We start from the raw sequence: 16,657 nt of genomic DNA, 5'->3' as shown, positions 1-16,657 counted from the left end.
CAAAATTTGCTTTTCTTTCAATAACAAGGACATTTGTAAGTGACCACAAACTTTTGAACGGTAGTGTATGTGAGAATGCTATTCATTGACTACAGCTCAACACCATAGTGCCCTCAAAGCTCATCAATAAGCTAAGGACCCTGGGACTAAACATCTCCCTCTGCAACTGGATCCTGGACTGCCTGACGGGCCGCCCCAGGTCGTAAGGTTGGGTAACAACAAATCCGCCACGTTGATCATCAACACAGGAGCCCCCCAGCGGTGCGTGTTCAGTCCCCTCCTGTTCTCCCTGTTCACTCATGACTGCATGGCAAGGCACGACTCCAACACCATCCTTTAAGTTTGCCGATGACACAACAGTTGTAGGCCTGATCACCGACAACGACGAGACAGCCTATAGGGAGGAGGTCAGAGACCTGGCCATGTGGTGCCAGGACAACAGCCTCTCCTTCAACGTGATAAAGACAAAGGAGATGATTGTAGACTACAGGAAAAAGAGGACCGCGCACGCCTCCATTCTCATCGACAGGGCTGTAGTGGAGCAGGTTGAGAGCTTCAAGTTCCTCCATGTCCACATCACCAACAACTAACATGGTCCAAGCACATCGAGACAGTCATGAAGCAGGCACGACAAAACCTTATCCCCCTCAGGTGACTGATAAGATTTGGCATGAGTTCTCAGATCCTCAAAAGGTTCCACAGCTGCACCATCGAGAGCATCCTGACTGGTTGCATCACTGCCTAGTATGGCAACTGCTCGGCCTTCGACCACAAGGCACTACAGAGTGTAGTGCGTACGGCCCAGTACATCACTGGGGCCAAGCTTCCTGCCATCCAGGACTTCTATACCAGGTGGTGTTTTCAAAGACTCCAGCCACCCTAGTCATAAACTGTTCTCTCTGCTACCGCATGGCAAGCGGTACCGGAGCGCCAAGTCTAGTTCCAAAAGGCTTCTTAACAGCTTCAACCCCCAAGCCATAAGACTCCTGAACAGCTAATCAAATGTCTACCCAGACTATTTGCATTGCCCTCTCCCCCCTCTTCAACACTGGTGCTACTCTCTGTTTATTATCTATGCATAGTCACTTGAACTCTACCTACATGTACACATTACCTCAATTACCTTGACTAACACTTTAGACACTTCTTCACTTTGGTGATATAATGTCACTAAAACAAAATTGATTATCTATGAAAGAATCAATGGAGCATTATTGTCGCCGCGCAATGGAACCAGAGCAAGATAGAGTTAGCCAACAGTTAGCTAGAAAGAAAGCAGACTAGTCAGAGAAAATGACCTTTCCTTGAAAAGTAATGTTGGCAAATAGCTATATGACGTTTTGTGTGAGTGGTATAGGACATGATAGGTCTAATCATACCTCAATTTTGTGAGATATGATAGTTTAGCCAGTAGAACTATATGAAATAGTGCTGAGCGATTAATGCTTTTTGAGGCCGGTTCAGTTTCGCGTTGGCTTATTTAAAAAAATAAAGATTTCCGTATCAATTATTTGAGTTGAATGCTTGTAACACAGAATAAAACAATTAGTAAAAAGTCCCATGATGGTTGTGACTGCCCATTACGGCTTATTACTTATTAACCATTATTTATTCACATTACTTTAATAAAACATTTCTGTCGTTGTGTATATTGCATTTGTTTTATTTATGACTTCATTATTGCATTCCAAGTCATATCATATCTACTGAGCTACTGCTTATGATTTCTGACTAAATCACAATTTTGTCGTTTTTCTAAGTAAATAAGGCATATTTTTATGATTGCTGAATACCAACTTTCAATCACTTAGATAATGTATTTTCAGGTAGGGATACAAAGAAAAAAACGACGAGATTTGTGGGGATACCTCGCAAAGCAACAGCTGTTCCATCATGATAGCGCATTCTTCTGGCTCTTCCTTAGCTGGCATAAAATAAAAACAGAACCTGCAGATGCGCAATGGGATTAAGGTCATTGTAGTTAATAACTACGTTTACTGCTCTAAACTATGTACAATATTGGTCTGTTGGAAACTACAACTCCCCACTAAATCGCAGAGTTCATGATGGATTAGATTTTTCTCTCGAGAAACCAAACTGTGCAATATGCGCATTAAATTTACATTAAACAAACGAACGAAACTGAATTCAAATAATTGAACCGACATCGGTCAATTAGTTGTTTAAAAAACAATTCAGTTAATCGCCCAGCACTAATATGAAATTACCAGCTGGCTGTCCACAATTTTTCTTATTGGCGCACCATTTTCAGGAAGTGGTTACATTTTCTAATGTCCCATCAAATATATTTATAACTAACCCAAGACAGCTCATCTGTGTCGTTTACAGTGGGAGCAAATGAAGCATGGTGGGCAAAACAAGCATGGCAAGCTTGCGAGAACCTATTGGCACGTTGTAGCATGTCTTTGCATTTTTCCGTTAGGGAACGCCTTATCGGTGAAGTGCGCGTGTGCACAAACTCAATTCGACCTTGCTCTCTTTCAAAAACCGCGCAATTTTTTAAAAACGTTGGCCAAGCGTAAAGTCTATAAAACATTGTGCACTGTGCTGTAAATATAAACATTTATTAAGATCAGATGTTTCATCGATGAGAAAATTCACAGACTTCCTCTCACTACCACATTTGGTGGTGAGAAAATGTTCTGAACAGATGCGTCAGTTTTATAGCCCCTGTGACATGTCTGGGTTACCCCTTCTGTTTGTTGTCCCACAACCACGAAGTCATAAACCCTGGCAATTATAGTTTATCTTCTTAAAATCAGATTTTAAACCTAACCTTAAACACACTCGTAACCTTATGCCTTATGCCTATGAAGACCAATAAGCACAATTTTGTTTTCCTGAATTTTTACGATATTGACTTATTGACTTCTGGGAAATGTAGTACTAAAGGTTGGTGACGCACCTTGTACTACAGTCATTTGCTTGTTGAACAGTGCTTACGTTCATTAAATAGAAAATGCTGGAAGCAGTTCGACACTGAAAACCTCCATTATTTGTTGATTTATTTAGGTTTAATTACTTAGTAGGTAAATAGCAAGAGGCTATATATCTACCACTTGTCAGGCTTCTGAGTTTGCAGCAGAGAACTTGGTTCTAAGCTGACAAATGTTAGAGGATTCATTGAGGAAATGTAATTTATGACTTCAATCAACTCTACAGTGCCTTACGGTTAATGCAATACATCATTGTAAATAAGAATGTGTTCTTAACTGACTTGCCTAGTTAAATAAAGGTTAAATAAATAAAAATAAATAGACTGGAACAGAAACACTAGACAAAGTGTACTATTTTGGTGCAAAGCAAACCCAAATGGAGTCGGTTCCTTCAGTAAACACATCAAATAGACAGAGCCTGTTTTGGGCATCAATACCTCATTGACCACTGCACTGCCAAATCCAAATGAACAGTTTTCGTTCCTTACATTTAAAAAATATATATCAACTGTCGCAGTGAATAATATTGAAGGTTGGATATTTGATGGATGATACGACAACATAATGAAAAACTCAATTTGACTGAAAAGGTGAAAGGTTTTATTACAGTAAATCCATTCAAATCTCAGCTTTCAAAACGTAGGTTAAAACATACAAAAACACATCTCACTTAACATAGTTATTTTTTATTATTAAATATTTAAAAAGCAGGTCAAGTTATTCACAAATAAAATGCAAACATGCAACACGTTTTGGGGAATGCATAATGAGTGGGACATCAGAAAAAAATATATATAATTATTGACAGCACATGTTTACATTCCTTTTCATTTACACAATATATGACTAAAGCATTATGGTGCACTGCCAAGTTCAATAAGAATAAATGCAACATTAAAAAAAGGTATACAATGTACGTACTTGGAATATAGTATGTCAAATTACTCAGTGAACTGACTCACAACTTTCCCTAAGACATGTGGTTCAAAAGTCATATGAAAACATCTGAAATATACCTGACTTCCACTGAATATGAAGGTGGTTAGTTGCTGTTAAAACTAAAGTTGAAAATAATGTTCATTGTGGTCATACTAGTCTACACTAAAATGAGCTCCCTTCCCTTATGATACCGAAACAAACTTGTTTCTGTCACTGACGCACCAAATCTGGTGCAAATTAGGCATTTTTGAGTACACTGATTAATTTATCAGAATTCTTAGAATTCATGAAGATAGACAAATTATGACTAGTATGTGACTAACTCACTACTGCTTTTCATTCATGATTCTCATGGACCATACTGCCTCACTTCATGTAGAAAGGCAATATCAAGTCTTCTAAGCTTTAATTATTGTTTTTGTAATTAATTTGTAATTGTGTGAATTGAGAGTCTATGGACATACAGTATTATCCATTCCAGAGTCAAATGTCAGTGCAACATATGGAGGAAGGTTATTTAGGAGATACTACGAGCCCTTCAGGGCATTTTCTTATTGCATTCTCATGATTAATATGGTTGATATGTAATAAAAAAAAATCAAATAAACAATAACTTTGAAACAACGTACATAATGGAAGGATCATGGGACCGACCGAAGCTGGCAACATACATAACACTTGCTGACAGATAAAAACACTATCTGTCCACTCCATACTACAACATTTTGTCACATCTAGAATTTTGGATGACTTATTTTTTTCACCCTTTGTCACTGTCCTTGGAAACTTCTGTGATGTTCTGAACTTGTCTGCATGTGGCAGTATGTAATAACAGCCACCTGCCCACAGCATTTCACAACAGTCACAATAACACACAGAATGTAGAACAGCAGAGGAATATTATATATATATATATATATATATAATAAAATAAACTAGGGTCATGTTTCTTTGCATGAGGTTGTTTCATGTGCTCAGTCTTCAGGAGAACAAAAAAAAATAAACAAACCACGAGGGGAAGAAAATACAAATGAGAAAAAAAAATTAAAACCTGTAACAAAATTCTCACAAAACAAAAGGGCATGGTGTTGTGGTGGGGCCAGGGGCAAGGACAGGGAGTGATGGCAGTCAGTACTCATCCTGCTGATCATCAGGAACATCCTCTTCATGGACCCCTGGATCCACATCTTCTCCATCCACCTCTCCTGCACCTTCCTGAAGGGACACAAGCAGTCATAACAAAATGTCAGGGCCAGAGCCACCATAGGTCTTTTCAAGTAATTAACAGCACCAGCAACCTAAATCAATTGATCAATCAAACAAAGGCCTGTGATTACAAAGAAAATGAGGTCCTTGAACGATTAGCAAAACCTTTGCTATCCAATCCAGTACCAACCTTCTAGAACCTAAAACAAACGTTGCACAACAGCAACCCACACCCAATCGCCTCTGGGAAATTCCTATGAATGATCAATCATTGAAGAGCCAATCAAATACAGCCAACTGACCTGTTCGTCTGCAGAGTACAGAATCTCCATTAGCCGCTCCACGAACTGGGCGCTCTCCTGACCTTGTTCCTGTGCCAGCACTTCCACATCCCGCAGCTTTCCAAAGTAAAAGTCCCTCTCCTTCTCCACACCCTCAAGTGCAAGTTTTAATGTGTTCACCTGTACACAAAATGAGGAAAAGTAGTATTAGTATCATACAGACAAGTTGATATTCCTATCATCTATTTGTTTTACTTCACACACCACAATTTTCTTTGTGTGGAAACTGTTTTGTATAATGATGTGCAGTATTAATGATTTTTCCATTATCAATAAAATACAAAGTTGGACAGCGCACCATCTTAAAAATCTAGCTGTAATACACCACTGTTCCTCTGATCCCCAACTGCTTATTACTTGGATCGTTTTCATGTTTAGGGTTTAACAGTAATCTAATCCTTGGAAAATCAGGATTATGGAATGATCATTCAATGCCGTTTGTAATTACTTGGCATATTGGTTTTGCCAAAAACAATACATACATATCCTTCTTACAAATCTAAACAGGGAGTCCAACTTAGATATATTAAATTGTAATGACGCTGTTGTAGTAACATATATATTAAGTTGTAATTATTCTGTAGTAGTGACTTTATACCTGGTCGTTGAGCCCTGTGACCTGCGCTTCCAGTTCCCGCTCTCCTTTGGCCGGAGTTGTCGTTGGAGTTGCAACTGGGATTCTTTTCGCTGAAGAGGGTCTGGAGGATGGATGGGGGCTGCAGGGGTTTTGTTTCGGAGTTGTTGCACTTGCCCTGGTGGCTCCTGATCACAAAGATGTTAGAAAATGTAAATAATCTGGTCATGTCAGGGTGTTCACACGTGGTCCCTTTCAGCCAATTTTTGTGAACTCCCCTCGGTTTGTTAATTTTTCGTTCAGTGTGAACACTGACTTGCCTAGTTGAATAAAGGTCAAATTTAAAAAAGGAACTCAGACCCTTAAAAGAGCCGCTGAAGTGAACCAAACTAAGACCATCAAGGGGTGGTCTGAGTTCGGTTCGCTTGAATTCCGTGGTCCGGTTCCCGTTTTTAGGGCAATGCGAACCCAAAGCTTCCCAGGTTCGCTACTGCACTACAGTAATGCAACACCGTTTCCCCTGCCATAATCCCTCACATTGGTGCTACAAAAGAGAAAAGATAAGGTTAGTGGAAAAAAATGTGCGCCGTTTTTGGATATTGATTAGCGATTGTCAAGAACGCAGAGAAATTCCAAATTGTGTGGAGTTTTGTACTGACACGACGTTCAGATTATTTGTTTGCACTATGTGATCTATATGCTAAGAAAGCTTCATACGCTGTTTATTTCGTTTGTGGGGTTTGAATAATGTGAGAAGACAACATACTTGGCAATAATCACAAAATAGGATACAAAATCAAGAGACGTGCTATCCGGGATCGTTGGGACGTCACAACTCTGACGTTACCCCATGGAAGTTAACCCTTGCCTTAACTATTTTAAATGTTAAGGTTAGGATTTAGGGTAGGAACGTCCCAAAGAGCCTCGATAGCACTAAGCATAAAATCAACGCTAGCTCTTTTTTATTTATTTAACCTTTATTTAACTAGGCAAGTCATTCGTAAAGGGCCAGTGGCCTATATTGGGTGTAAAATGTTCAATTACAGCATTATTTAATCTGCAGAATTCTTCTGCTATTTATTCTGTTACCAATCATTTTTACATGTTAATATTATCTTCAAATTATAAATCTCATCTTTTAACTAAATGCAATCTATTAGCTTCCAAAAAGTATATCTAGATGTCCAATAACATGATCTGATAGAACGGCTTTGTAAAAACCCAGAGTGCATTGAGTGAATGTTGGAAAAAGATCTTGGTTCCTTTATAAACATAGCAATGTGAATGCGAAGAGGACTCAGACCAGGTCAAGTGAACTGGCAAAAGAGTTGAGTCCTTATTCAAAGGCATGGGTAGTGTGAATACAAAAAGAACACAGTTATTTTGCTTTTTACCTCAGAGTAAAGAGGACTGATATAGGTTCATTAAAGAGGACTATATGTGAAAACACCCTCAGCCAGTTTCTTAATCTACATAAACATGTCTGTTGTCCAGAGGGGTGTCCTACAAAACAGGATCAATGAGTTACCAGGCTAACTTTGATAAACAACCAGAATTAAACAAATGTTCTGGTTCATTAAGAAAGCTAAACTTGTGTGTTTTTGGTTGTTGTCAGTTAGACCATGCTCATTTCAAGCACATCTTTAAAAAACAACAACATTATTTCCTAATATTTAGGCAAGTTATCTGGCTAACACATTGATCCTGCTTTCTATTAGATAGACCCCTCAGGTAGCTGGTCTTACCTGCAGTGGGGGAGCTGGCTGCGTGGTGTTGGGACTTTTTTGGCAGGTTGAAGATCTGCTCACCGGGGTCAGGTGGGGGGATGGCATCCTGACCCTGTCTGGCCTGAAGTGGATCGTAATCCTTACCGTCATAGTTGGCATCAAAGAACCTCTTAAACCACTGGATGAAGTCAAGGTTGTCCTGAAATCTGGCTTTCACAAGCTTCTCCACAGGAATAATCTTTAAAGAGGAGAAGTGGAAATAAATGATCAAGATAAACAATTACCCCAATTATTTTAATAATCTGGACTTCATGTGACTTGACAAATTAGAAGGAAAAAATGAAGGAACTTTGTGTGTGTTCTACCTAATATAGCCTTGCCAATGCAACTAACTGTCATTAGCAGCTACGGTAGGTCACATCAGGACACTACTTGGCCTCATCCTCTCACCTTGTCCACATTCATTCTCTTGAAAGAGGCCTGCAGCAGCTTGAAGTTATGAATGTACTCATGCTCAAATTTAGCCTGGAACTTAACCTTCTTAAGATGGACGCAGCCAGGGAATAGCAAATCCATGAACTGGCAGTAGGCTGCTCCTAGAAGGGAATTGAGATGTGTGACAAAAATTACTGCTTGTTTCTCTTCTGATACAAGTGCAAACTAATTATATTTTTCAGGCACATGCTTGATGGAAATGTTTCTCCGTACTGCCATTAGCAAACCTGTGCACAACACATCCTTTCAATTAAAAGACGTAGACTAGAGACCATGGAATTAGTACCATTAGCACACCTTGCGACAGGACTGTGTGTGGTTCAGGAGAGATTGGATTACTTGGGGTAGCCATGGCATGGTAGGCACAGCAAGTGCGCAAACTAGTTTTATTAATAGCACAGTCCGTCTTCTCTGTCAGAGCAAGGTTAGGTTAGGAGCAAGGTTGGGGTTACACCAGGTTTCTTTGATTATACATATTACTATGCTTAGAGGGTTATCAGCAAAAGTTGGGCATATAAGAGAGGAAAAGAATGGCCATCTGTTTCTCATCCAATACCTATAGTATCATCCTGCATCTCCCTTCTTATGCTAGGCCTATATCCTGAGGTCCTTGGTTCTGGGAGGAAGCACAGTTTGCAGCAGAGTTAAGAGGGTAATTATTCTTACCTGAGGAGAGCTGCTCCACTTTAGTGTAGTTCAGACCGAGAAGATCGTTAACCCAGGCAGTGATATCATGCCTGCTCATAGTCTCCTGGGTTATTGAGGTAGAATATACGTTGACCGCCATCCCCCAACTGCAAAAGACAGGAAGGCATCTCTGTCAGTTATAATTCACTTTCTACAAAACATTACCATCTTGTATCCCTTTTACATAATGGTTAGCCAACATTCTGTACACACAATTGTTGACCAACAGATAAAAACCTGCATATCATTTTCAACTACTGCCATTAAACAGAGATGCAGTAGCAAAGACACACTCATAACAGGAGAGGGCTCAAACAAATATGGAAAAAGCATTCAGGAGAGTATTGAATGAGTGAAGTTTGAGTATAGTTGTACTACAAATCTACATGTGATGAGGAGACATTGCATGAGGATATAAAAAAATGTATCTTCATAATGAAGCTGGCTATTGTGAGTTAAGAAACATCAATGGAGCAGAGTGAAATGAACATGGTGTAAGCTCTCACAGTGCAAACAAATAGCATGAATAGTATAATGTGTGAAACTGTTGATAACCATAGTGATCACAGTAACTTCAAACATGGTCTTTGACGAGTGTAGCCTACATTATGCAAGAACATTGTAAAAGTGCAACAAAATAGCGATTTTCACCGCTTTGGTATTATTTCATTCTAAATGATGAGGCTGGAACACAATGTCAAAATGTAAGACCCGAGTTGTTATCGCACAATTTCATATTCTCAGATGGGTATCAGAAATAAAAAACGGGCCTACTAATGTCTAGTGTTCTATCGCTCCACCATACCAAACACTTAGCTAATAATCTTACATCCCACTGTCACAGATAACAAGAAACAGATAACAAGAAGGGCTGGCCACTTAGCGGCAGACGGACAATGCATTTCCATTACGGTAACAGCTAACGTTAGGCTACAAATTACATCAAGCGCATAATTTATTCCAATGACCCAAACTGACCAAATTTGGACTGAAGTTTCGGTTTCGAACTATCCTCTTTCATTGATTTCGCACTGATAAAAAGGACAGCCGTTCTCGTGTCAACAAAGCGGATGTACTGCTAGCTTTGTTAGCTCATTGGCTATACTTGACCCAGACAGAAGAGCTTATCATTTGAACAGACTGGTTTTATAACCATGTCATATAATACAAGGAATAGCTAAGACAATAAAGGTGCCCCTTTTCCCAGAACACACGATTAGGTAGGGTTTGGACCAACAAAAATAGTATAGCAGCTACTTGCAATTAACGTTATAGTCAAGACAGTGACTATGTATGTGATAATGGAGCAGGCTAACGGGGTAGTCTTTTTGACAACGGTCTTATTTCCAACTCGCCACATAAAATGTGCCGTTTTATCACTGTAAATGTAACGTATTTCGCTTTGGCAGAATTGTTAACTTGCAGAGGCCTCCTCAAAACGATTTAACCCATGATTAAGAAACAGCACGTACATGTTGGATTTGATAATGACAAGTCACCAAGGCAATACATGCACTATTGCACGAGCCGATTCATTGTAACGGAATCGAAATAGCACTAGACCGTGGCATGGAAAACATTCAATGCTCGTGAAACAAATGTTCAGGGTTTTGCAGCAACCTTGTGCTCAAAGCCTTGCTATGAAACCACGCCAACTGCGGCATTTGCACTGATTTACCTGTAGGCGCGCTCTCCTCTCACTGTATTTTTTCTGTAAGGAATGCAGTTGGATCCGTCCGTTGGGATGATGTCGTTGTTATTCTCTCCATTTGGGGACAGTGCTTGGGTGGGACCAGGCATTGGGTCTCTAAAATATTGAACAGATTATCTGCTCTCTCTCTCTCTCTCTATGAAAGGACGATGCAATATAAAGTGACGCACCTCGGGCTCGTTCTCTAGTCTGCTTATTCTTCACAAATCTGTCTCTGGTGACGTCACTGCACCCTAACCAACCACGTGACTGATGGGGTGGCGGTGCGCTTCTTGGAAGGTGGACGGCGAATTCCACTAATATAAACGAAGGAACATAGGGACCCTTTCTCACTCAAACGCAAAATGTTTTGTTTATTTCGTGCCTCGGAGTCAATAGCAATAGTTGGCCTACTTGAAGACATTTAAATGCCAGGCCTTTATTATAAAATTATGCTTCTATATTCTCACTATTTGGGCGAGTGAGAATATAATTGCTTGTTGGATTTAATTTACATAACAATATTAATGGTTATTATATTGCTGAAATGCAGAAGAATAATAGTGGATCTGTGACTGGGACATATAGGACCAATTCTAGTTAATTTTTTTAATTTTGCATACTGGTAAGCAGTTTCATTAATGTTGCACTGAAAACCAACCCTCTGATGGCTAGTGCTGAGTATTAACCAATTTATTTATTTTTGGTTTCCAAAAACAACTAATTGATTGATGTTGGTTCAATTACTTAAATTCCATTTTGTTCTATTTTTCTGTGAGCTCAATACTTTAAATAACATGCCAACAGTCTACATAGTTTAGCTGTGGTAATTAACTACAATAGCCATCATCTATTGCATACCTACTTGTCCAGTGTGTTTATTTTATGCCTGCTACATTAAGTGGGACAGACACTGAGAAGAGAGAAAAATGTGCAATGGAGAAGTATAGTGAGCAGTTGCTTCACAAGGTATCTCTCCCTAAAAATACATTATCCAAGTATTTGATAGTTGGTATTCAGCAGTTATAAAAGTATGCCTTATTTACTTTGAACTACTAAAATAGTGTTGTCAGACAGCATAGGCAGTAGCTCTATAGAGATGAGATGACTTAAAATAAATAATAAAATAAAGTCATTGACAAAAACAAATACAATATGCAGAACTGAAATATTTTATAAAAGTCATGTGAATAAATTATGGTGAATAAGTGATAAGCAGTAATGGGACTTTTAATTTTTTATTCTGTGTTGTTACAGCATTCAACCACATAATGCATAGGGCATTTCACGCAAAAAAAATAGAAACCAAAAACCTGATTTTTAAAAATATTGATAATCGAACTGACCTCAAAAAAGGACTAATCGCTCCTCACTATGGCTTAAAAGGATTGCCTTCTAAAGTGTTGTACTACAATCACAAGTAGCAGAACAAAAGCCTTTGTTGTTAGCCATACTATAAGGTACAGGACCAACCTTGGTCCTGGAGAGCTACTGAGTGTATGCTGGCTTCCGTTCCAACCCAGCACTAACTCTGATTCATCTACTGGTAATAAATAGATTAGTTGAAACATAATACCTGTATATAGGCCAGTTTATCAATTAGCTCAACTGAAACTTGTCATTTTGCTGAGACAGTACCTACCACAACTAATATATATATACACACACACAAGTCAAAATTAGGCTCAGTAGTGTGTGTGGCCTCCACGTGCCTGTATGACCTCACTCATGCTCCCGATGAGGTGGCGGATGGTCTCCTGAGGGATCTCCTCCCAGACCTGGACTAAAGCATCCGCCAACTCCTGGACAGTCTGTGGTGCAACGTGGCGTTGGTGGATGGAGCGAGACATGATGTCCCAGTTAATTTTGAGTGGGACTCCAAATCCAGATCTCCATGGGTTGATAAATTTGATTTCCATTGATAATTTGTGTGATTTTGTTGTCAGCACATTCAACTATGTAAAGAAAAAAGTATTTAATAAGAATATTTAATCCATTCAGATCTAGGATGTGTTATTTTAGTGTTCCCTTTATTTTTTTGAGCAGTGATATATATATATATATATATATATATATATATATATATATATATATATATATATATATATATATAGAGAGAGAGAGAGAGAGAGAGAGAGAGAGAGAGAGAGAGAGAGAGAGAGAGAGGAGAGAGAGAGAGAGAGAGAGAGAGAGAGAGGGCTGCACTGTCCCACTAACACACCACATGGCAGGCTGTACCCCTACTTCCGCCAGATGCCTCTATTAATTCTTACGTCATTTGTCAAGTTGGTGTCCTACTGTAATCTGCCGAGACGGTGAGACACTCGTGTCCCCCGGCGACCAGTTCGTTCGTAAAACATCCTCCATTCAGGTTGCAAATGCGTCGGTTACTTAGTTTCCTCCTTGACTTGATTTAATGGTGCGCCTGTCTAAAAACAAAACTGGGAAAATATACATACACTCTTAATAAAACTCCTTTTCCCACCACCATATTAATGCCACTTCCTGATGTTGCGTACACTGTCCAGCCATGGGTAAACAGACTGTTGAATGCGGTACACAACATCCGGAAGCAGCATTAACCACTAACATGGTGGTGGAAATAGTGTTTTAAGACAGAATGCATATTTTCCTGTTTTTTTTAAACTGGTGGCCCATTAAATCGACTTGAAGTGGAAACCGGCACCTTTTCAGCCTGGTTTAAGATGTACCTTGCTCTAGGGCACAACGGTTGTAGGTTGTATCAGAGATAGTGATGCCAGAAACCTCTGGTTGCCAGTTGACTGATTACTGTGAATCCCGCAAGATTCTTCAAGTGTCAGACGTAAGCCATGATTGCAACCCTCAGATTACCAGCCATTCTCTAACTGCCGCCCTGCCAAACCCTCAGGTGTTAGTGCTGGGCTAGAACAAAAGCCTGCTGGCTTGAGTCTCCATGACAGAAACACACTGTTACAGTCATGCAGAATTTATATACCTCAGGGAACAATAAACCTTTTTATTTTATTTTTGTATACAGTACCAGTCAAAAGTTTGGACACGTACTCATTCAAGGTTTTTTTTATTTTTACTATTTTCTACATTGTAGAATAAAAGTGAAGACATCAAAACAACTAAATAACACATTTGGAATCATGTACTAACCAAAAAAAAGTGTTAGAGATTCTTCAAAGTAGCCACCCTTTGCCTCGATGAAAGCTTTGCACACTCTTGGCATTCTCTCAACCAGCTTCATGAGGTAGTCACCTGGAATGCATTTCAATTAACAGGTGTGCCTTATTAAAAGTTAAATTTGTGGAATTTCATTCCTTCTTAATGCACTGGAGCCAATCAGTTGTGTTGTGACAAGGTAGGGGTGGTATACAGAATATAGCCCTATTTCGTAAAAAGACCAAGTCCATATTATGGCAAGAACAGCTCAAATAAGCAAAGACAAACAACAGTCAATTTCTTTAAGACATGAAGGTCAGTCAACTTGGAACATTAAGAACTTTTAAAGTTCATTCAAGTGCAGTCGCAAAAACCATCAAGTGCTATGATGAGAGGAAGGAAAGGAAGAACCAGAGTTACCTCTGCTGCAGATAAGTTCATTAGAGTTACTAGCTTCAGAAATTGAAGCCCAAATAAATGCTTCACACAGAGTTCAAATAACAGACACATCTCAACATCAACTGTTCAGAGGAGACTGCGTGAATCAGGCCTTCATGGTCAAATTGCTGCAAATAAACCACCACTAAAGGACACCAATAAGAAGAAGAGACTTGCTTGTGCCAAGAAACACAAGCAATGGACATCAGACCAGTGGAAATCTGTCCTTTGGTCTGATGAATACACATTTTTCATTTTTGGTTCCATCCACCTTGTGTTTGTGAGACGCAGAGTAGGTGAACGGATGATCTATACATGTGTAGTTCCCACCGTGAAGCATGGAGGAGGAGATGTGATGGTGTGGGGGTGCTTTGCTGGTGACACCATGTAATTTATTTAGAATTCAAGGGACACTTAACCAGATTGGCTACCATAACACCTCCAGGCTCTGTAAGGGCTATTTGACCAAGGAGAGTGATGAAGTGCTGCATCAGATGACCTGGCCTCAACCCAATTGAGATGTTTGGGATGAGTTGGACTGCAGAGTGAAGGAAAAGCATCCAACAAATTCTCAGCATATGTGGTAACTCCTTCAAGACTGATGGAAAAGCATTCCATGTGAAGCTGGTTGGGAGAATGCCAAGCGTGTGCAAAGCTGTCATAAAGGCAAAGAGGGGCTACTTTGAAGAATCTAAAATATATTTTGATTCGTTTAACACTTTATTGGTTACTACATGATTCCATGTGTGTTATTTCATAGTGTTGATGTCTTCACTATTATTCTACAATGTAGAAAATAGTAAAAATAAAGAAAACCCTTGAATGAACAAGTGTGTCCAAACTTTTGACTGGTATTGTATATGAATGAAATATAAGCCAGCCTGAGTAGTAATCCTTTAACAGTGCACACACTGTTTATTATTGGTACAACTAGAACAGTGTCCTCTGCGCACTGACTGAAGAAATATTCAGTCAGTGTACATATGCCCTCAAGAAAAGCAGGAATGAAAACATTGCCAAAGACACAACATGAAAACTTTCTGATGATTAAACACATAGCTGTTCTCCATCTCAAATCAACACCGGGCAAATATGGATAATGATGACTGCAGAAATCATAACATAAGGAAGAAATGCCAAGTTGAATTGGCCATTTCAGATCTCTTTTGCAGCTGCTTAGGGCATCAGCTGTCTTGGACACCTAGCTGGCTGGTACTGAATTACTGTATTGATTTGCACTGTACCATTGTGGTGCCATGCTGTTCAATGTTGTGTTAAACCAGAGCAGCAGTCAGCACAGTGTACAAATGAAGAAGTTTCTCTCTGGTGGCTGAGACTTGTCAAAGGACTTCATAGCTGAATATCTTTTTTTTTTACAAGCATTATCTTGTTTTTTGATATCCACGTTGTTGTAGAGAGTTTTGGTTACAATTTGCAGTCCCCTTTCTCGCGGGAAGTGGTTCAACTGTGCAAAGTGTCACATACTAAAAAGACACACACAAACCAAAGTGAAAGTGGAGTAGTGAGTGAAACTTCCAAACTAGTAGCTGTCAAACCAAACATAGTTAGCATGCTAGCTAGCTGGCTAATCAATGTATACCGGTAGCTAGCACTACCACGGTAACGTACACTGCTGGACTAGCAAGCTAGCAATAATTACAAGCCCACTTTGACAGAAACCGGTAGCCAACACATACAGTATTAACCACATTACATCGAGTACAATTCAACAATATACTGAGGTGTACAGCCCGCCATACATGTCCTAAAACATGTTCAACAAGTTTGACAAAAAAATTCACATTGCAACCGTAGATTTTTTGACTCACCAGTGAACTCAGATTTCAGGTTATTCGGTGTTCAAAAGCTGCTATTTTCCTGAGTCACCCCACCCTCTTTCCACTCATTGTAGGAGCTGATGACGCCGATAACGTACACATGTTTCATTCGACAAAGAACCAGCGTTGCTGAAGCCGATTGGCTTGATTGTAACATCTGGTGTGATTTCGACCAGTCATAAGGTGATGCGTTGCTCATTGTGTACAACTGACAGCTACTGTACTTGGGCATTGGAGTTGCCTCTGCACTCTCCTTTTTTAGTAACATGAAAATGCATTCCTGCATTCCTTTTAGTATTACACAATAAGACAATATGCAATGTATACAGAGAAAATGCAGTATGTCATTGAATTTCTAATTCTTCTTTTTATACATTTCATTTTTCTTTTAAATTATCCAACTTGAACTTTTGTACTTCAAAAAATGAAGGGGTTCACCTTCAAGATTCCTATACCACATTGGATATGATAAGACTTATCTTGTTTCCAAATGTGCAAAATGAAGCTCTAAGACAAGCAACTTTCATGTGCTTGTTTAAAATGTATAGTATGAGGCTAGGAATACCATATATAGATGTTCCTCATCATAAATCAATCTCTTTGGAGAGAGAAGCT

The 16,657-nt window shown here is 39.3% G+C and overlaps 1 protein-coding gene across 3 annotated transcripts; it reads right to left on the bottom strand.

Annotated features, from left to right (window-relative positions):
* Nucleotides 1-3,623: 3,623 nt before the first annotated feature.
* Nucleotides 3,624-16,139, bottom strand: LOC112260605 (microtubule-associated protein RP/EB family member 2). 3 transcript variants are annotated; one of them, XM_024435853.2, is made up of 7 exons: nucleotides 16,034-16,139; nucleotides 8,906-9,033; nucleotides 8,195-8,340; nucleotides 7,763-7,982; nucleotides 6,042-6,205; nucleotides 5,405-5,563; nucleotides 3,624-5,111 (listed from the first exon to the last, which is right to left on the bottom strand). In XM_024435853.2, exons 2-7 carry the CDS (start codon nucleotides 9,024-9,026, stop codon nucleotides 5,025-5,027), a joined length of 897 nt encoding a protein of 298 aa, XP_024291621.1. In that variant the 5' UTR covers nucleotides 9,027-9,033; nucleotides 16,034-16,139; the 3' UTR covers nucleotides 3,624-5,024. The 3 variants fall into 3 exon arrangements, with proteins under 3 accessions (XP_024291621.1, XP_024291620.1, XP_024291622.1); XM_024435852.2 differs by lacking the exon at nucleotides 16,034-16,139 and adding an exon at nucleotides 10,605-10,866; XM_024435854.2 differs by lacking the exon at nucleotides 16,034-16,139 and adding an exon at nucleotides 9,905-9,924.
* Nucleotides 16,140-16,657: the final 518 nt, after the last annotated feature.

This window comes from Oncorhynchus tshawytscha, linkage group LG10 (assembly GCF_018296145.1).
Source record: "Oncorhynchus tshawytscha isolate Ot180627B linkage group LG10, Otsh_v2.0, whole genome shotgun sequence".
Classification (NCBI taxonomy): domain Eukaryota; kingdom Metazoa; phylum Chordata; class Actinopteri; order Salmoniformes; family Salmonidae; genus Oncorhynchus; species Oncorhynchus tshawytscha.
This window is presented reverse-complemented; position numbering and strand designations above follow the sequence as displayed.

What these genes read in the sequence shown, in the direction of transcription:
- LOC112260605 (XM_024435852.2), bottom strand. Translation starts at nt 10,726, where the DNA reads ATGCCTGGTCCCACCCAAGCACTGTCCCCAAATGGAGAGAATAACAAC. An exon ending in AGTGGAGCAGCTCTCCTCAG is followed by an intron (nt 8,341 to 8,905) that starts GTAAGAATAATT and finishes ATTCCCTTCTAG; the next exon opens with GAGCAGCCTACTGCCAGTTC. An exon ending in TCACAGGGCTCAACGACCAG is followed by an intron (nt 5,564 to 6,041) that starts GTATAAAGTCAC and finishes TTTTGTGTACAG; the next exon opens with GTGAACACATTAAAACTTGC.